This window comes from Canis aureus, chromosome 8, assembly GCF_053574225.1.
Source record: "Canis aureus isolate CA01 chromosome 8, VMU_Caureus_v.1.0, whole genome shotgun sequence".
NCBI lineage: Eukaryota > Metazoa > Chordata > Mammalia > Carnivora > Canidae > Canis > Canis aureus.
Genome location: NC_135618.1, coordinates 13951771 through 13974337, shown reverse-complemented (window position 1 = coordinate 13974337; position 22567 = coordinate 13951771). Strand labels below are relative to the sequence as shown.

Sequence of the window (22567 nt, the reverse complement as noted above, 5' to 3'; positions counted from 1 at the left end):
CTGGGCAAACAATGTGAAAGTAGCTGAAAAAAAGCCAGACATGGAAAAGAAAAAGTCTAGACCCATTAAGCCATTAGATCTGAGAGATAAGATTATTGGAAACTGACATTATTTAACATGAAAGAGGTGTTTGCACAGTATATACTTCCTAGAGTGTTTATTTGGTCTTTTCCCTCTAGTATTTCCTGTTTAGGATTCTTTAATAACCTTTAGGGACCAAGTTACTTCTGAGTTTCCTAATGATATATTCTTACGAATAAATCAATTTCTACAGTTAGGTATAGACATACAGAATGAGCTTTTGACATATACTGTGTATCAAAATAGTCTGTGATAATTTAAAACATACACAGGAGACCAATGAGTCAGTATCTCTGACAGTGAGTGTCCACTTCATGACACCCACTCTGTGCTTGGGATAGAGTAGTATACAAAATAAGACAGAGTCCTACCTTCAGAGTTTACATTCTAGTGAGGAAGAGAAATGATAGATAGTAATTTAGCAAAAAGAGTGATCCTTTAAAAATGTCACCCTATCATACCTCACAGTCTTGCATTGTAAGGTCTTTGATTTTTACTCTGAAAAAAAATGGGGAGGGGGGGATGCCTGGGTGGTTTAGGTTGAGTGTCTGCCTTTAGCTCAGGGCATGATCCTGGGTCTTGCATGGAGCCTGTTTCTCCTCCCTCTGCCTAGGTCTCTGCCTCTCTGTGTCTCTCATGAATAAAAAAACAAAACTCTTTTAAAAAATTAAAAAATTAAAAAAAGAAAATGAATCATTGCAAGGTTCTGGAAGAAGTAACAGGGTCTAATTTAACATTTTTAAAGAACCACTCTAGTGACTCAAGAAGACAGCAGTATCAGTGAAGGTGATAAGAAGTAGCTGAATTCTGTGTATATTCACAAAATAGGGCCAAAATGGTTTTCCTATGCATTAGATATGGAGTGAAGACTTCAGGGTGTCTTGAACTGAGTAATGTAAAAGATGGTATTGTCATCAACTGAGATGGAAGGAGCAATGGGAGGAACAGGTACAGTTTAAGATATTTATTAGATACCTGAATGGAGATGTCAGGTAGGAAGTTGGCTACAAAGTTTGCAACCCAAGAGTCAGGTATAGACTGAAAAAGTGAATTTGGAAATTGTCAGTTTGCATGTAAAGTCATGAAAATGGATGAAACTACCAATGGAGAAAGTGCAGAGAAGAGAAGAGGACCAAGGCAAGGAGGCTGACAAGGGAAGATCAATAATGCAGGAATAAAACTAAGATTGTAAAGAGTTACTGAAGCCAAGGAAACAAATAATGAACCACTGAATTAGATTCTGTTTCTGGTTTGCCACAAACTACCTTTTATCTTTGGGCAATTAGATCTTGATTTACCTACATATGGGGTAAAGGAGTTAAACTAAATGAAACTGAACATTGTTAACCATCTCAAAAATTCTACCAGCTTATCGCTTCCATAGAAAGAATACCTGAGTTTAATTCCAACTCCAGTCACATACATACTCTATGCTTTAGGGCAAACTCTTCCACCTTTCTGAGTCTCATTTACCTCATCTAGAAAATGATGAAAGTATACTTCATCCCTCAGGTATGAAAAGAAGTTATGTAATTTTTATGACTGATGCAAGGCACTAATTCTATATTTTTAATTTTTCAATCTTTCTGTTACAATAATATTTCAAAGATCTGAAGCTGAATTTTAAGTCCAAGAAGGAACTTTGAAGACAGCAGTATCTATCACTAGATATTTAGACTACTCAAGGACAGTCCTGTGGTAGAAAATTCATAGCTTAATACGAGTGGTTCACTGTACTTAGATTGTACAAACACATGGCTTATGCTGAACATCTATTTTGCTCTGTGAGTTTGGGATGTAGGTGTATGCATTAGGTAGAAAGTGTGTATGTGATCTCAATAAAATCCCTGGGCTCTGAGTCTCTAATGAGCTTCCCTAGTAGACAACAATTTGTTGCTGGAAGAATTAAGTTCATCCCCTCTAGCTCCACTGGGAGAAGACTCTTGAAAGCTTGTGCCTAGTATCCCCTAGAGACTGCCCCATGAGCCTTCTCTGCTGATTTTTGTTATAAGGTAGCTTAAAATGAAGGTACTCATTACAATAGAAGGTATTCACTTCTTGAGTATCATTGCTGAAGTCTGTGAGTCTTCCTAGTGAATCACCTAACCTGGGAATGGTTTTGGGGACCCATGATACAAAAAGTTGACTGCTAATCAATTACCTTTCATGTGAATGTGAATTTCCCTTGAGGAAAAAATGAACCACCTCTTTGATCATTCTATATATACATATGTTTACAACTTTATATTTTGCATAGTGTCTTCTTGTACATTTTTGATGTTCATTAAAAGTGCAATAATATTTACTTTATATATAATGAAGCTTAGAATTTTAAAAATTATCTAAGTGAAGGACTCTAAAGTTATAGTTTCTACAACAGCTGTTACTTGACTGCCTTATTTGCAAGTATCATTTTTCAACACAATATTAATATTTCCAAGAGTAGTGCAACCAGATAGAGTTGCTGTGGAAACCATAACTGATTCTTGTCACAGAGTATATGGCACTGAAGTATGGAATTTAAAGACTATATACAGAAACTCAGCATATATATAGTGCTAGGATGTGGCAAATTTAATGCAAAAATTATAAGACTTTTCTGTCAACTATGCATTTCTAAACCTGAACCTTGATATTGCATGAATAATTTGACATTTTAAATACCACCCCCTCCTTTTTTAAAGGCAAAATATGTGTAGGAGAGAATCTAACAAGCTGATTGATCATCTTTCTCTGCATTTAAAAATAACAACCTGAATTAAAATATTGTAATACAGAAAGTATTTAAGAATCTAATTTTCAAATATATGTATTTCAGTGAATTAATCACTTCATTAAATATATTTCATTTTAATTTTGATGTTACTGACACCTAAAATCTTTATAACACAGTTTCAGGACAGAAAAATGTAATCAATAAAAATGTTGTATAAAATAACATACTTTAAAAAAATTAGAAAAAAATAATTCTCACTGAAACACATTTTTAAATGATATATCACTCAGACATTAAAGATTTTAAATATAAATACAGGATTTGCAAGATCAAAATTTGATTTTTAATGACTTGAATAATTAAAAAATTTAAATATTAGTCTCCAGTTTGGCTTTTATTTACTAGCTCGAGAGATAATACTTTTGTAATGTAGAGATACATTCTAGCTTGGATTTGAGTGTTGAAACAGATGGTTTTATTGGGAATGGTGCATATGATTTTATGCTCATATAAAACAGATCCTGGACATCACTTAATGGCAATATTCTGCTTTTCATGAGTTCCACTTTAGGAACAAAGGGGAAAAGGGATGAAAAACTTTATACCTAATATAGGAAGAGATAATCTGGCACCTTTAGTTAAAAACAATAGTACACCAAACATCCTATCCTATTTCTAAGTAAAGAAAAATATAAAATTTTATGTTGCTAAGGTGTTGTTAAGGTGACTCAGATTTAAACAGGATTTTAGAATATATGCAGATTTAAATATTAAGTTAATATTGGATTTTTCTATTAAAGTTAGATAAAATAAAAACATATTCATAAGCAGTTAAAAAAATTTTTACACAATGTAGAATGATTGGCTAATAAAGGTCAATTCATACAAATGAAGATACATTCATTTTATATAAAGCAGTTTTTCTAAGGAAGTAAAATTTAATTATGATGGCATCCTTGTCAGACAGTTTTATTCCTTTTATAAAGTTAAGTATAAATAAATGCAATGTAGTAAAGATTCAGGAACTTTGTAATGATCTGTAATTAAGTTATTTGGAACTATTAGTATAATTTCTGCATCCTTAATCTTGGCTGAGCCCTATATATACAGTTTTTTCCCATACATACATACCTAGGATAAAGTTTAATTTATGAATTAGGGACAGTAAGAGATTAAAAATAAAGAACAATTATAACAATATGCTGCTGTAATAAAAGTTACCTGGGTGGTCTCTTTCTCTCTGTCCCTCTTTCAAACCATCTTATTGTAGGCTACTCACCTCCTTGTGATAATGTGAGATGATACGGTGCCTAAGTGATGACATGAAGTGAAGAAAATAAAATAGGTGTTGTGACATAGTGGAAGACTACTAATGACCTGATGGTGATACCTCAGGAGGAGGATCACCTGCTTTCGATTGTAGTTGACTGAAGGTCACTGAAACTACTGATAAGGGTTGACTACTGTATGCTTCTCTCACTGATTTTAAAGCATTTTAGTTCTTTCAACATTCTTCATATCATCTTTGGTTCTTACTCTCTCTTGAAATTTTACATAATAAGTTTTCAACTTCTTAAAAAATAAATCCCTGGCTTGTCTACTAATTTTTCTTGATCTTTGTTTATCTCAAAAGTTCTTTTACAGGTACTTTAATATTCTGCTGGGTAAAAACAATTACAAGGGTAAGAAACCTGAGGCCTAGAGATCTACAAATGTGACAAGGACAGCAGTGATACTTAATTGCTCATTCTACCTTTCTGCACTTCCTTAGCTTAAATCTTTCAACACCTAGCTTAGTTATTTGTAAGAAGTATTTATTTTTTATTTTTGACATTGAAGTATAAGTTCTTTACTGAGCCCCCTAATTTGTGAATACCTCCATAAAATAAAACTTTCCCCATAAAAAAGAAGTAAAATATAATTGAAAATCTTGTGACCCCTGTAGACTACATATGTGCTGTGAGAAATGGAACAATACTGTGTTTATATGTGGATTCTATGTTCTATTAGTATCTTGTTCTTATAGTCAGCTATGTAGCATCCATGATTTAAATTTGGATCTTAGTAAAAAAGATAAATGACTATATCAGGAACATTTAGGGAAGCTACTGAATAGGTGATATTATAAATTTTAAGTTCATGAATCACATGAGTGTGAATCTGGCTAAGATACAAAGAAACAGAGACGTTTCCCCTATCTCCTTCAAGATTCTTTAGGTTGATTAGGCAATTTTCTGCATTAGAAGGTCACAAAATATGAAAAAGTCAACTACATTACATCTCAGGATAATGCTATGTTAAGGTTGATGCTCTATTTCCTGGTCATATTCTAAATGGGGCTATGTGATCTAGAGAAAAGAAAAAGACAAATACAGCATACCACATGTAGTAACAGGAAAAATGGAAAAATGGGAAATCACCCTTTCTTATAAATTCTATCAAAAATGTATAAAAGGTCTTTCTGGAATTTTTAAAAGCCTATTCTTTTTTTTTTTTTTTTTTCTGTGGTAGAAAGAAATCAGGCTCACCTCTATGAAAATTGACTGTAGTATTTTTTAAAAAGATCTGAGGTATATGCTTGGCAGGAGTGAATGGTTTGTTTTAAACAAAATACTTTTGGAAACAAAATTAGGGATTATAAATGCAAAAGAAATTGGTGGAGTAATTACAAGATGTAAAATACTATGACATAGTGAATCTACTCATGCTCAAAAAAAGGTTTTTTCCATACTTGCTAAAGATCAATGGCAATTAAAATCACAATCAACATAAAAAATTGTTTATATCATTTCTATGAATTTCCATCTTATAAAGGCTTGTCTATTTTATATTTACTTCCAATTTTGTGATGTTTAACATAATTTGAACAGGTCTCTCCTGAGAAGACAAAGGCATATAAAAATAGCCTCTAAAACTTCTCTTCAAGGAGTTACCCACATGAAATAACTAGCAATTTTTACTTATTTGAAGAAAAATTGAGAATTAGGGGTATGTTCCTATATTTCATAGAGTAATAAAAAACAAAATTGCTTTTTTTTGCTAATTTGTAAAACTGCTTTTTCTTAAGAAACTTCAATGATTTAATATTTATTTTGTTATCTTAAATGCTAAATACAAAGGCAGCAACTACGGATATTTCTGTATTTTTCCCAATTTAGGGTAATATTCTGATGACATCAATGGTGTCAATCTATAAGGCGTACGCTTCATTATAGAAATAATGAATGAAAGAGGAATAATAAAATGTATTACTTACCTTTCCAGAAACAATCTTTTCATAAATTTGAATTGGTTGATCTGCAAAGAATGGGGGGTAGCCAGCTGCCATTTCATAGATTAACACTCCTAATGCCCACCAATCCACTGCCTTATTGTAGCCCTGAGATAAACCAGCAGAAGATATCAATTATTACTTAATCTACTCAGAAGAGAATAAAGTAATAGATGATTTCAAAATGATCTTCAAGTATATGAAATTTGTTAAAGAGCAGTTGTTGAGCAGCTAGCTATTTAGGATAGAATAAAAAATGAACAAAATATATCACATCACATTTGAATTAAACAACGGGGAGAATTTCCAAATATTGGAATTGGATATTAGGAAATACTATTAAACCTTATTCGTAAAATCATGAAGAATATTATAGACAATAAATATCCCTTAATTAATTGGAATAATTTAGTTGCTGCTTAACAATGAAAAAGGAGTTACTAAATTACCTTTTCAAGTCCATTCTAGGCCCATAACCTTATAAATCAAGTTTTCTGGACCATCCTTAGAAAAGTCAAAGGTTTTTAGACAAAATGTTAGATACTGGACTTCGCAGTAAACAGTGGAGTTGAAATACTCTATACTGTTGGCGTTAGGAGATGATTATACTATGGGCATTCCCAATCATTTCACAGAATCTTCATGAAAGCTGCAAGTTTAATTTGGAGCCTAATAAATGTAAATATTTAAGTTACTTTAGCTATCCTACTGTCCTGCCCCTCATCTCTAAAAGATACAGAAAAAACTACTAATTCATGGAGTTTTTGTTAAGGACTTAATTAAAGGAAATAAAGTACACTGCAAACCAAAATGTACAATTCTAAGGTTAATTTTCTTTTTTTATACTAAACATGCTAAAATTAAGAACTATTTATAATAAAATAAAATAATAACATGTTTTATAAAGTTTGTTATTAACTATGATCAGTGTCAGTTGGTACAAAAGATTATGGGGAAAAACCCAACTTGATCATGAAGAGAAATAAACTGGATTCTTGCCATTCTTGCCAGATCTTTTTGTCTGCCCTTAAATTACCTTCACCACACCCCACACTCCAAACTTTTGTTAAAATTTTAGTTTTACAAACCATTTAATTTTCAAATTATTAGCTAAAATATACTATAATATAGAGATATTTTTCCTGTATGTTTTTTTAAAGGGAGACTAGCATAAAAAGAATAGCACTTTAATTTGCTAATAGAAATGGGCATCAATTTTGCTTTAATTCTTTGAATTCAACTCACTAGTAATGTCACTCATTACAATATTTTTACTATAATGAAAGCATGTGATGTTGAGCCATATCCTTTTATTAAACTTTGATTTCTATGTTTCAGATTATGTTAATGTTTATAAAAACTATGCCAGATACTTTTAATATGCTAGGTATAGAGAATTAAATCAGTAAGAAAAACTAAATTACAATAGATAAATAGGTCAAGGACATGAACTAATAATTCAGACATACACCAAAACCCACCAAATGTCTATAAAGCATTAAAAAGATCTAATAACCAAAGACATGAGACTTAAAATAATGAAATATCATTTAATGCTTATTAAATTAGTAATGATTTTAAAAATAAGAATATCCAATGCTGGGTAGTATGACTGAACAGCCTCTCTCACACTGCTAAGTATAATATGTTACAATCTTTTTGGAAAGCACTCTGGCAATTATTTATGGAGAGACGTAAAAATGTTCATACCCTTTGTCTCAGTAATTCTACTTCTGGGAATGTGTTCTGAAAAAATAATTTAAAATGCAGAAAAATCTTTATACAACAAAATGTTTATGTTTATCGCATTTATTTATTATAATAGCAAAAAAGGAAAAAGGAATGACCTGATATTCAGCAATAGAAAAATGGCAAAATACTTTTTGATACATTTGCAAATAAACCATTAGAATGATATTTGCATGCCTGTTATCATGCAAGTGAAAAACGCGGAGTACAAACCATACATTCACTATATCTCAACTATGAGAACATGCACAGAAAAATATAATGTTTTTTTTTAAAGGTTATCTCTGGATGGTGAGGATGATAGGTTTTTTTTGGTTGTTTCTTTTTATTTGTCTGCCTTTTCCAAATTTTGTACAATGGACATCTATTACTTTTACAATATATACATATACACACTTTTAAAGTTTTGGTGCTTACTCTGTCATCACATTGTTAAGTGTTCTCACAGAAGAAATATGTTAACAGCAATGAAATTTAGATTACAAAGGACTAAACAGTTACAGATGATTTAAATTATAAACAAGAGGAAAGTTGAATGAGATCATTTATTTTATTCTTGTATAGGTTAGCCAAATTTCAATTATTCAGGGGGTAGTTTTCCAGTTTGTAAATATTAAGGCATGTGTATTATCCCTTTTTCTTTCCTTGTCATATTTGTGTTCAGTCATTGTCAATTTCTCCTTTCTAGCTTCCCCCCCATTGGGATGGCAATGGAAAGGAAAACAGACTCAAAACCATCCTTTTATACATGATACAAATTTCTCTCGCCGCATTTTCAGTGCTTTGAAAAGTAGAGCTATCTTCAAAAAGACAAACTATTCAATTGCTATAATATTCCTGTTTTAAACTAAAATTCAAAGACATTTGCATGCATTTCTTTTATTTAAGTGGTAAAGTTGAAACAGAGGAAGAATTGGGAACTAGTACGTATCATTTTTACATTTGCCTTGTGGGGTAACCCAGAGCAAAGGTAGCCCACCCTCCTGTTATTGGGAATAATTATGAAAACGCCATGTTTTTGGTTTCAAAACAGGACTTTTTTCTTTTCTCCTTATAACATCTATATGAGATGATATATGTTGATTAAACCTATTGTGGTAATCTATTCCACAATCTATGTAAATCAAACCATCATGCTGGAAGCTTTAAATTTATACAGTGAAACATGGTAGTTGTTCTCAGTAGAATTAGAAGAAAAATATATGGATCTAGAGGTAACATTCACATTATTTTTTTTGAAGTATAGTTGACATATAATACTATATTACTTTCAGATGGGTAACATAGTGATTCAACATTTTTTTTTCAACATTTTATATATATTATGAAATGGTCATCATGATATATCTAGTTACCATGTGCCACAATACAAAGTTATTACAATATTTTTTTTTTTTAAAGTTTTAAGCTTATTTTTTTAAAATTTTTATTTATTTATGATAGTCACAGAGAGAGAGAGAGAGGCGCAGAGACACAGGCAGAGGGAGAAGCAGGCTCCATGCACCGGGAGCCCGATGTGGGATTCGATCCCGGGTCTCCAGGATCGCGCCCTGGGCCAAAGGCAGGCGCCAAACCGCTGCGCCACCCGGGGATCCCAAGTTATTACAATATTATTCACTATATTCCCTATGCTCTACCACTCTATTTCTCTTAGATTCAGAGTTAAAATTGAAAGGTAACTGGATTAGTGGTAGATGCTAAGTAATTGTTTAAGTAATCAAATAGACATAAATTCATAATGTAGATTAAAGTGTAATATTAGATCAGTAAACTATTTTTATAAAAGTCCACAGTGATGCATGCCTTATATTTTTACCTCTTACATAATGGCATTATAAATATACCTTGCTGAGAATTATCTCCGGAGCCAAATATTCTGGAGTGCCACATAATGTCCAAGTTCTGCCTTTAACTCTTTTGGCAAACCCAAAGTCTGTAACCTATAAAAGAAAAAAAAAACTTGCAAACATTCATCATTATCTCACAGTAAATGTCTTTATCATACCTAAGTTGAAGTAAAAAATCAGGGTTAAAATTAAAACCATGAAAAAAAGTTAAATCAATGTAATTGAAACTAATCCACGCAGGCCACTATTAGTGAAGGAAGGTTCACTCTGGAGAACTTTTCCCTGACTCAAAGAAATAAACACACAAAAAAAGATAGCAATAAATAGTTTTAACAAAAATGAAGCAGTGGTGTAAATATTCCTTGAGTTCAGCCTTTGCTCTGCCATGAATTACAGCATCAGAAGTGCAAAATAATCAACAGGAGAATCAACTATGTAAAAAGGGATGCTCCCACTCTACTGATGGAAGAAGTAGAAAGAAAATACTTCCACCAGTTCAGTATTGGTAGCCAGGGCTCTTTGGCAGCTGCCCTGTCTCTGACTCTAGAGACAGACTGGGTTCAAATTCTGACTCTACTACCTGTGACTTGCTGTGCCTTAATTCCGTTAGCCTTAAGATGAGGATAACAGCAGTACTTTATATGGTTATCAGGACTAAAAAAGATGATACATGTAAAACACTTGGAATAATGCCTGGCACTAAATGAGAGCTCACAAATTTAGCTATTCTATATATTTCTTTATGTAGGAGCCTGTGTTCAGTTCACAACTATAGACTATGGGAGGTATAAACATGTTCTATTCTTGATGGGATTTTTGGTCTTGGTATTAGTGGCAGAATCATGAGCTCAATTTAAGCTATTAGGAAGAACTGTCTCGCTCAAAGAAAAAAAAACCAATACTGGTAGTTGAGGTTAAATACATACAACTTTTACCTAATATTTTCTCAAATACATTATATATATGTGTTCAAGTCATACCTGGATATAACCTTGGTGGTCAATTAAGAGATTTTCAGGTTTTAGATCTCTGTAGATGAGGTCTAGTGAGTGGAGGTACTCGAATGTTAGCACTATCTGAGCTGCATAGAACCGTGCATGGGGTTCACTACAAAGAAAAAAAACATTGATTTTTCTATAAAATAGGTTAACACATGGTAATTAATAGATCATGTAAAAAATTTAGTAGAGATACTTTGGAAGCAAAATCTTTTTCTTTTAAACATATGTAAAGAATCCTGTTAGTTTCTGATTATCTTTTAACCTCTGAATTATCTTCAAATAATACTTTAATAATATGCTTAGGAGGCAGCATACATTGAAGAAAAATATAACTCTAAAACTGTCATCTTATTTTAAATTATTATTATCCATATTAGAAGATATTGATGTCTTTATAATTATGTCTCTCTTTGAGAATGACTGAAAAGCAAATGTGTCAATTACATTGTCTACCATGCCATTGTAATTGTTGACAGACTCTAACTTTATCACAAATTTCAAATGCTTAAAGCATTTCACTACACAGAACTTGTTTATCTGCATTAATCTGCAGACTAATGCCATTTCACTCAGACTATTCCTATTACAAAAATGATATAGTCTCATTATTTTAAAAACATCATAAAATATTGAAGAAAAATAAAAAGCACCCATAATCCTATCTAGAAATCATAGATAAATCCATGTATGAATTTCCAAATCTTCTATTATGCATGTTTACACAGGTATCTAAACATAAATGTAAACATGTGTAAACATGTACAGTTCCTGTATGCACAAATTAGATCAATTGATAGATCAGTGTAATGATGATGCCACATTCAGTATTATTCCAAAGGATGTACTGATTTTCAAATTTGAGTTTCTATTTCAACTTCTAGTGTATACAATGAATTCTGCTAATCCGCCTGATGAACTGTGATGACTTTCAGATTTATGTCCTCAATGAATTACATGAACTATGAAGAGAATTTCCCTCAAGATGGTTGGCATTAATTTGATCTCATAGCACCAGAAATAGAAATTCCAGAAAAGATTATATATGCTGCTCCTTTTGCTTGTCATTATAATTTCTAGGTTCTAGATTGATACATACCAGGTGCTCAGGAAATATTTGTTGAATAAATGAGTATGTAAAGAAAAATACTTTTAGAGGAAAATATTTTATAATTCCTTTAGAGTTTCAGCCCTTCCTCAACACTGTAAAATCTGTATCATACACTGTATGACAAGGAGTGGTGGGGGGTACATTTTAAAAGGAAATTGGAAGAATCAACCTTGTCATTAAAACATTCTTAACTTGAAACACAAGCATCTTATACTTATAAATAAATATAAATTTATCAGTGTAAATATGATATAATAAGCATTTTAAATTTACTTCCATACACTGACATCTGAGTGGAGGAACATGAACATTACATAGATCTGTAATCAAACTGTTGAAAGATGAAAGCAAAATATCCTGTAGGAGAACTTAATGTTGAAACAGCTTTAAGTCTAGACAGTTGCTATTTAAGTAGAGAATCATAATGATTGCCTTGATTCTGACTAAAGCCATGGTCAACAACAACTCAGTATTGTTGTTGCCTCAAAGTTTCTAAGATAGGAGTTAGTAACCTCTCAAGTGTACATGTAGTATGAGTGAAAGATTAGAAAAGATAATGTCTCAGTGTGAATTATTACACTCAACTTGCTTTTCCACCTAGTACTAAGTGAGGTATTAAAGAAATAGGAGTGTGGGGAGTTGCAAAGGGAAGAATTTAGTAATTATAGAAAATGGACAAAATATTATTTGAAGACAGGTTTAGGTGTAGTGCTTCAATATAAAGCTTTGAATTATCATGAGGCAATCTGAGGAGTCTGGGCCTGTATGAACAAGGGTAGTAGGAGAATGGACAACAGTAGGTGAAAGCAATCATTAAAAATAAACAGACATAATGCCTGATACATATTAGGTGCCTTATCATATTAGGTCAATAAATTTTGGCTTAGGCCTCAGATAACTAAAGTAACTCTAATGTTGGCCCATAATTGAATATGATCTTGTGATAATCTGAGTCTATCATCATCTTCTTTTCTGAATTGGATTATCATCATCAACAGTTTGAACTCTTGAATGTACTTTCATCATGCCAACAGATAATGTGCTAAATGAAGCTGGACCTGCTCTGGGTTTCAACTTCATTCTATTAGTGATTACTAATGAACAGTAGTAGCTTACAGACTATCACGCACAAGTAAAGTTAACTGAATCTATTTTAAAAACTGTGTAGCCTTGTAAGCAATAACCTAATGATAAAGAACAGGGGATCCCTGGGTGGCTCAGTGGTTTGGCGCCTGCCTTCAGCCTGGGGCGTGATCCTGGAGTCCCGGGATCAAGTCCCACATTGGGCTCCCTGCATGGAGTCTGCTTCTCCCTCTGCCTGTGTCTCTGCCTCTCTCTCTCTCTCTTTGTGTCTTTCATGAATAAATAAATAAAATCTTTAAAACAAACAAACAAAAAACACCTAATGATAAAGAACAAACTCTTTAAAATAGGTATATATATTTTATATATATAAAATATATATATATACATACATACACACACACATATATATGTTTACTTAAAACAACGTAGCAATAACTTTAAGGAAAATTAAATTTGTGTGAAACAAACTTTTATAATCTCATCACTATGATACTGTTACTATCTTTTCTATATATTCATCTTCATCTTTACATAAACCTCTTCCCCAGAGTTGTATTATTAATATTTGTTCAATTAATGCCAGCATGTTTATTTTTTTAATGCCAGTATGTTTAAATTAATTTTTTTGCATCTTCTGAAAATTCTTTAAATAATAGGCCTTCATAATGCCTACCAATGGTAGCATATTTACAAGGGTATCATGGTGCTTCATTTTATTTTTATTTATTTATTTTAAATATTTTTATTTATTTGTAAGAGTAGGAGAAGGGCAGAAGGAGGAGACAGAGACTCCCCACTGAGTAGGGGGCCTGAGGGGCTCAATCCCAGGACCTTAGGATCCTGATCTGAGCCAAGGCAGATGCTTAACTGACTGGGCCATCCAGGTGCCCTTCATTTGATTTTTAAAACTCAGTATGGTGTGACCTCTTACTAATGTTTCTACGTAATTCATCAGATAGCTAACGTCCTACTAAATTAAATGAAATAAATTGTTATCATCAGCAATAACTTAAAAATTTGGTTTTAAACAAACACAATGGGGATGCCTGGGTGGCTCAGTGGTTGGTCATCTGCCTTTCACTCAGGGCATGATCCTGGAGTTCCAGGATCGAGTCCCACATCAGGCTCCCTACATGGAGCCTGCTTCTTCCTCTGCTTATGTCTCTGCCTCTCTCCTTCCGTGTCTCTGAATAAATAAATAAAATCTTAAAAATAAATAAATAAACACAGGATATAAAGATTTGAGGAGGATAAAATATTAGTTACCTGAACCTTCCAATTCTTCTTAGATGTGAAAACATTTCACCCCCAGGGACATATTCCATAACCATGTATAAATTAGAATTATCCTATCAACAAATAAAGAATAAATAAATAAAAATTATGAAACCTAGATTATTTTAAGAAAATATTTTAAAATAACACCATGTTCAATTAGAAAAAGACAAATTTAAAAATCCACCTGAGAGATTACTAACATTGGGAAGGAGAGAATAAAGGGAAGATGCTCTAATTTTTCTACAATGGGGAATTCATTTTTTTTCTCCTAGTATTCTTAACACAAATTAGTCTCAGATTTTTGCTGTTCCTGACTTTGCAGAGAACACTAACTATTTAACAATTAGACATTAAGGCAATGACTTAATGCTATAGTGCATAAAAAGGAATAACAGTTAAAATAGCAATTTGAAAAAGTAAGAATGTTTACATTTTATGTACTAAATTAGGTCAGAGAGATTAATTTTAACATCATCCTAAATATACAGGTATTCATCTGATTTAAAGAATAACAGAGGAAAAGGAAAATGTTTAAAATCATTCATATGACCTAATATTGCAGAGATGCCAAGTATTATTCTAAAGAGCTGAAAAGCTGCCAACTTCAAGAATAAATCTTGTACAACCTTGTGAGACACTTGAATGGAAGACCAAAGAGTGTTCTGCCTTATATAAATGGAAAGAGTAGAACACAAATTACTAAGGAAAAGATGGTTAAGATTGTGTCAGAAAAGGTTAAAAAGGAAGGTATGTATGTATATTCATTTGCATGAGTATAAGAACCACTTAAGATATTAATAAGATATTTCTATGGATTTTGATAAATTGAAATATTTGAATTTATAATACCATTTCATGAAAAATTACACATTACCTTTAAAAATTTTCCTAGGGAGAACCAAAACTTTTTCAAATGTTAACCTAAGTTTATAAGTGCAATAGCATTTAATTACAAAAAATCTAAATATATCCCTTTTTTGTTTATTCATATTCTCCAGGTTTATGATGTGGCTTAAAATCCTATGACAGTTTCAGATTTTTAAAAATATATATAAATAAGAGTATTTTATTTGAATACTGTAAAATCTACCTTAAAAGAGTACTCCAGTCGAACAAGAAAAGGAAAATTCACTGCCTGTAATATTCTTTTCTCATTCAAGGTGTGCTCTATTTGCTTCAGTTTAACAACCTGTAATTGAGAGATAAATATATTTAATATACTTGAACAGAATTTAAAACTTACTATAATTTTAAAAGAAAAAATTTAAATAAAATGCTTTTCATATAATAATGAGCTTGGATAAGCAAAATCACTAAGTTGGTAAGGATGATAATAACGACCAAGGAGGTTTATCAGATTCAAATGAAAAACCTAACTGAAGATTTAAAATTTGGTCTTAAGAAGGTCAACGATTTTTCAGTCAAGAAGCAAGAGCTAAAAAGAAACAGACTCCTAGTACATTACTTAAAAAATTAGTAGGTGAAAATACTAGCTCCTAATGACTTACAGTCAGTCCACTAAAGTAGTTGGTACAAATCACTGCAGTAAGTAGGTATTGATTTTAAGTCTTCAGAAGATCAGCAAGGAAATTAAGGATTGAGGAAAAGCCAATAATTGAAAAACAGTAGGTAAAAATGAACAATCTGTTCATTTCCTAATACCTGAATAAATACAAGATTAAATTCTGAAACTTCAATTTGTGTAGCTACAAGAGAGGACACAAAATACTGGCAAAAACCCAACTATGTCTTTAAAACAAATTGCTCATTTAGGATTAATCAAGCCTCCTTTGGATTGTCCACTCAAATACATAGCAGGGAAAGCAACTTATCTTCATGAAGACTATGCTTCTATCACATGTGATTCTATATTTAAGAAAAGGTGACCTTAGGGAGTTATAAATAATTGTCCAGTATATGTGTAAGTCATTAAAATGTGGCATTCTTTTTTGCTAGAGGCTTACTGTCAGTGTGGGATAGTCACAAAATTCAAGAAGTTGAACATCAATAAAAAAGGTAAAGATACCACCCAGTTATTAGTATATACAATTCCATTATAAAAGTAATATTGAGCAAAGAATACTTAACTGAGAGTCAGAATATCTGTATTCTAATCTAGGCCTTCTAATCAAGTAGTTTTATGACTTTGGAGATGTTATTTCAATTCTTAGGATATCAGGGTTTTTAAAATCTGTAATAGGGGTAGTTGGACCACTACCATCCAATTTCTAACTAGTTACAGAACTATTTAGTCCATACTTATCACAATAAATTATGTGACATTAGCTAGATAATTATTCTTGCTTTGTATTTATCTTTTTTTTTTTTTTAAGCAGTTTCGGGTTCACAGTAGAATTGAGCAGAAATTTTCCATGAGACTCCTGTCCCCACACATGTATAGTCACCTGCACTATCAATATCCTCCCCCACCAGAGTGGTACATTTGTTACAAGTGATGAACCTATACTGACACACCTTTACCACCCAGAGTCCATAGTTTATACCAGGGTTTACTCTTGGTGTTGTACATTCTGTGGGTTTGGACAAATGGAAAATGACATGTGTGTAACTGTTCTAATACCATACAGAGTACTTTCACTGTCCTAAAATTTCTCTGTGCTCCATTTAATCATCCCTTCCTCCCTATCACCCCAGACAATCACTGATCTTTTTACCATCTCCATAGTTTTGCCTTTTCTAGAATGTCATAAAGTTGGAATCATACAGTATTCAGCCTTTTCAGATTGGCTTCTTTCACTTAGTAATATACATTTAAAGTTCCTACATGTCTTTTCATGGATTGACAGCTCATTTCTTTTGAGTGCTAAATAATATTTCATTGTCTAGATATTTCACATTGTTTATTTCTGTATATTATGATACAGTAAGTTTTTAGTTAGGCATTGACAATGTGTTTCCTTTGAAATAAGTAATAAAAACTGCAATATATAGGCTTTCTGCATTATAGCTCTAAGCCAACTATGTGTATGTAGGGCATAACAATTAAAAACAGAAATAAATGAGATATATATATATACATATATATATGATATATGAACTGGCAATGCCTAGTTAATTTTTAAGTTGGTTTAATAAGTTAACTAATTAAAATCTAATTTACTTTTAAATGTGCTACTACTACATACAAGGCATAATAATGCAATTGAGATAAAGACAAGGAAATGTCTGCCTTAATGCTGCATAGAATCTATTTGGAAGTATGGTATATGAATGTGTGAATATTAATATGTGAATAATTGCCAAATGAAAGTTATAATGTTATAACATTATACAAGAAAATGTTTAAGTTAGGCCTGATACATAATCTTTCTTTTTTTAATTTAATTTTTATTTATTTATTTATTTATTTATTTATTTATTTATTTACTTTTTTTACATAATCTTTCTAATTCCAGATTCTTCATCTGTAAAATGTTGATAATAATACCTACTTTAAAAGTGACTGTCACAAAGTGCATGTGAAGTGATTAACACAGTGCCTGGCACACAGTAAAAGCTCAAAAAATGTCAATTGTTTTTATAATCCATGTAAAGGGGTGAGAGTTCAGCTGGGCCTTACAGATGAATACATAACAAAGATTAGGAAAAGAAAGAGGAGATACTGCAGTCAAGATTAATATCTGGAACCGTTACCTGAAGGGGGGGGGTAATACACAAAGGTAAGTCTGAGGTGCTAGTTTCAACTGAGAATAGCTTAGGATAATGCTTCTCAAGATTTGGTACTGAAATACCCCTATATGACAGAGAAAAAATAACAAGTAATCCTAAGGGTTTAGTCCATATTTTATTTTCAAAATGCATATAAAATTTACATTTACTTCTTAATATTTCTGTTAGTTTAAATATATATATTTAAAAGATTTTACAAATGATTATACTTATCGGCTATTTTTTTTTCTTTAGTCAAATACTTGAGTTACTGATAAGGAAGATGGCCTATATATCATCACATGCTCCCCCAGGCCACCCAGCATGGCACTGTATACTCCTGGGGGTCAAGTTTCAATCAGAAAAGTAGAGAATAGAGGACATGTAGAACAGAGTTAAATAAGACTATGGCAGAGTATGGAAGAAAGTTATGAAGAGTTTGTGAGTTAGATGCAGAGTTCTGCTTTTATTTAGTAAATATTAGGAAGCTTTTTGAGTGAGTAAATAAAATTATATGATATGGTAAGAAAAACGTTTTTGGCAGTGAGGAAAGTAATATATAGAAGGTGAAAAGTCTGGGGTTGTGGAAATTAAGATGTTATTGTGAAAGCCCAGTTAATGTTAAAGGGACCAAACTAGGTGGTGGTAGAAAGGATCTTAAGGGTAACAAATACATTTTAAAGGAAAAATTAACAAGAAGTAGAAACACAGAAATCAGACCAAACTAGTCAAATTCTTGGTTTATCTTATTAGCCTGTTTGATTTTAGAAAACCTAATTAAATAGAAAGGTTATTGTCTTAAAAGGGAGATTAATGTCACACAGAATTGTGAAAATTCACTGATATAGTAAATATAAAGCTCCTAGCAATGCCTGATATAATGTACGGAATGAAGAAATACGATTTCCTTAATTTCTGCACTGATTTTCTTCCCCTTAACCCATACACCCTAAGACAGGAGATGCCAAAATTGAAGGGTTTGTGACTTCATTAACAGAAAATAAGGTGATTATGGAGTGTTATTTCATTACTTATCTTTGCAAATTCAAATAAATAAATTTGAAAAAATTCAGGATATAAAATCTTTGTCCTAATTATGAATAGATTCAGAACACTGCCATAGCAGAAATGACATAGAGTTGCAACTATTCTTCTAGGAAATACTCTTTTACCATGATTTATCTATGAAGTAACCTCAGTAATTTACTTAACAAATCACTGTCTTGTCAAGAGAGAGAAAAAAAGGAACTAAAAGCTTCTTCCCTAAATATTTTAAACATGAAAATGGCATATTATGTAATCCTTTTAATATTTTATGACTAAAGCATATTCTATTAATTCCTTAAGAAAGATAACAAAATATTAGGACTATCCAGACAATATTTTAATGACAGGTTTAATAAAAAAGATTTGATTTAAATAAAAATATTTAGAATTTTGTGTGCTACTAACATAAGTGCATAAGTAACTTACTCTCTCCGAGACCCAATGACCTCATCTAGAAAATCAGAGCATGAACTAGTCGATCTGTCAGAGCTTTGTGGTCATATTGTACAAATTAAAGGTGTAGAGTTCAAGGAAGAATTGAAGCCTGGACAGTACAGAGGGAGAAGGTGTAGAACATGAAAACAAGAAGAGGGGATAGTCCAGAGATTGAGATTAGCAATCTTTAAAGAGTAGACAGGAAAAAATAATAGGAAAAGGCATATAAAAAAGAAGAGCCCAAAAAGGCAGGAGCATAATTATAAGAACAAGGGGTCACAGAAGTCCAGGGACAAAACAGTTTTAAGGGAGTGGTCAGGAGAGTGGATAGGCTGTAAAATGTCATAGAAGATGAGCAAAAAGAACCCACTGGTTTTGTTGATTAGGCCACTGGATTGGTGACCCTTGGCAGAGCCATTTCAGTGGAGTAGCAAGAGGCAAGAGATAAACGAGGAGACATTTAAATTGTTGTGGGTTAAAGAATTAAGAGGAAGTGACTTGGTGAATAGAGTGATTAAACTATTTTTTCAGGAAGCATGGTTAAAAAAGTTATGAAAAAAGGGCAGTACACAAAGATGCACAATAAAATGTGTGTATAGGTATATTTAATTTTAGAGAGATTTAAGTCATTACTCCTTTTTATGTTGGAGGTTAAATTTGTTTTTTGTTTTACAGCAGTTTGGAGTGGAACTTAAGATCAGTCTAATGCTGTGCTGTTCAACATGGCAACTACTAGCCATATGTGGTTATTTAACACTTGAAATGTGGCTAATCTGAATGGAGATGTACTGTTAGTGTAATACATACATCAGATACTGAAGACTTGGTATGAAGTAAAATATCTCCATTTTTATATTAACTAAATGTTGCAATGATAATATTTTAGACATATTGGGCTAAATACAGCCTATTAAGATTGATTTCATCTATTTCTTTTTACTTTTTAAAATGTGGCTACTAAAAATTTTAAATTACTTATGTGGTTCACATTATATTTCTACTAGACAGCATCAGTCTAGCCACTCACTATCTGTAACCCTAACTACTAGCTCAGTACTATTTACTCCACATTTTCCTACATTCCAGTAAGCCAAACTGTCATTCTTGGGAACATAATATCTATAATATAGCAAGATTTACCATTTTTTATGTTCCCTTAGTTGTACGTGATTGCCAGAAAAACAGAAGTTTAAAGCATGAATAATTCAGACATCCTGATTCATTAGATACTCTAATATGTGGTAAAAACTTAAAAACTGTTTTCTCAAAATGATTTAACCATTTTACTGAGATATAATTGACATTTAACACTATATTAGGTTCAGGGTACAACATAATCATTTGGTATTTTTTACTGTATTACTATTCCAACTTTTTCTCTGGCTTGACTGGCATTTTAAATTCAGCAAACTCAATCATGTTAAACAAAGGGCTTCTACTGTCAATCAAAATAAGCCATTAAAAATCTCACTAAGTTTCTGTTACTTCAATCTAAAGATCAAGTACAACAGATCCCTGCATTTTCCACAAGGCAGTATGTATTAGAGATGCCTGTTCTTTACATGTTCAATTCAATATTTTGATAGTAAACATTCACCTATTATATAATTATTGAAATAATGTATCCCTATATACTTAACTATTAACTATGTTTCATATAGTCATAATAAATAAGAATGAAAATTAAATGCAATAATTATCTGAAGGTATCAACGGAAAGTCATTATATTGCATCTGTTTAATAAAATCTAGCTGATAAAACTGAATTTACCTTTCAGGTAAATAAAGACAAATACACTAACCTTCTGCTTATCTAAGATCTTCATGGCATAATACTGTTCAGTGGCTTTATGTTTCACCAACATGACTCTTCCAAATGAACCTGTTCCAAGGGTTTTTTTCCTTTCAAAATCCTCCAACCCGGCATTATTCTACATATACATGGAAAAGAAAATGAACTTTAAAATTAGAAATTATCAAAAGATTATAAATAACTATAATAGATTTAGTTATATATAATCAGAAGAGATAATTTAATTTAAAACTATCCATTTAAAAGCAATACAAAAACTACTGAGATTTCAGGCTTTTGGTTCTATTTTTCCCTTTGAATAAGAAAGGATCTAATATTTGAAAAGAGAATTATATTGCAAAACAAAGTATAACAGTAATGAGAGGAAATAAAAGCCTAAGCTTAAATATTAAAGATCATAATAAATTCCAATATGAATTCCTAGTATTAGACTTTTAATAAATTAGTTCTGTATTTTAATAATTACAAACTGACCAGCACTATACTGACAAAGACAATCGTGGAAGCCATATAGTCTCAGTGTACTCACAAATAATTCTAATGAATAGGTAAACTGAGGGACGGAGTCCATTCACTGGAGTTACCTCAGAAGGAAGCACACTATCTTACTTCATTTCTATCTTTATACAAGCTTATATGGACTAGATAATAACAGCATGAAAGATCCTAATGGCTATATGGACTAGATAATAACAGCATGAAAGATCCTAATGGCTCTTTCTCTAATGTTATAATAACCTGGTATTACCTAAAACAGTAATAATAAGGAAAGAAGAGTTCCTCAATCCCACAAAGATAACCGAAAGTCAGAGTCCCAGAACAATAATCAGTCTCTTTCTCCTTCAATAGATGCTTTGTTATGAGAGCAAACATCTTTGTTTGGCTTTGACTATAGCATAGAAGCAAAGAATTGGAGGCATCAATCTATTGAATTTGTTGCTGCCACAAAATGAAAATTACTAGGAAGAAATTATGTGCTAAATAGCCACAAGTAGTAAGTGCTGACCCATCTGTTTAATAGGTTTTCATTACAAAGATCTTCATGAAAATCTTGGAAAAAAATATTTGCAAGGGTCAGTCTGTATGGTTTTTAGCTTGAGAAAAATATGATGTAATGTGATTCACATAAAAGAAATCTGGATAGTTACTGCAGTTCGCTATAGTTGGACTTTATCACAAATCAAAGCTTGCCTTTGGAGACCTAGCATAGTTTCTTGCTGAATCATTACAGAGACAGCAAGCAGCTCTAAGTTTTTACTTACAAAAAAAACTTGTTTCATTAAATTTAATTTCAAATTTCTAACGATTTTAAATTGGTATGAGATTCTATATCAATGTAGAAAGGAAAAGCCCTTATAATTCTGATTGAATTAATATTATAGATTAATGCTTATTTTTTTTGGTTTTAGCAACACAAATTGAAATGTTTAATATAGTTCCCAACTAAATAATGGAAACACATTTAA

General features: G+C 31.7%; 1 protein-coding gene and 1 long non-coding RNA gene across 11 annotated transcripts in view; one reads left to right on the top strand and one right to left on the bottom strand.

The window, feature by feature from the left end:
• Window positions 1-22567, bottom strand: part of PRKACB (protein kinase cAMP-activated catalytic subunit beta) — a 112041-nt gene that overhangs the window by 11666 nt on the left and 77808 nt on the right. For all 9 annotated transcript variants that reach the window (XM_077905218.1, XM_077905209.1, XM_077905215.1 and 6 more), the window contains 6 exons: window positions 21091-21219; window positions 15228-15326; window positions 14126-14208; window positions 10645-10771; window positions 9662-9757; window positions 6054-6176 (listed from right to left, as the gene is read on the bottom strand). In XM_077905218.1, coding sequence (XP_077761344.1) covers window positions 6054-6176; window positions 9662-9757; window positions 10645-10771; window positions 14126-14208; window positions 15228-15326; window positions 21091-21219 — 657 coding nt within the window. The remainder of the gene's footprint in view (window positions 1-6053; window positions 6177-9661; window positions 9758-10644; window positions 10772-14125; window positions 14209-15227; window positions 15327-21090; window positions 21220-22567) is intronic.
• LOC144318341 (uncharacterized) overlaps window positions 1-22567 on the top strand; it is a 68366-nt gene that overhangs the window by 11714 nt on the left and 34085 nt on the right. For both annotated transcript variants that reach the window (XR_013384211.1, XR_013384210.1), the window contains 4 exons: window positions 14626-14884; window positions 16094-16153; window positions 17554-17817; window positions 19964-20114. This is a non-coding gene — a long non-coding RNA (uncharacterized LOC144318341). The remainder of the gene's footprint in view (window positions 1-14625; window positions 14885-16093; window positions 16154-17553; window positions 17818-19963; window positions 20115-22567) is intronic.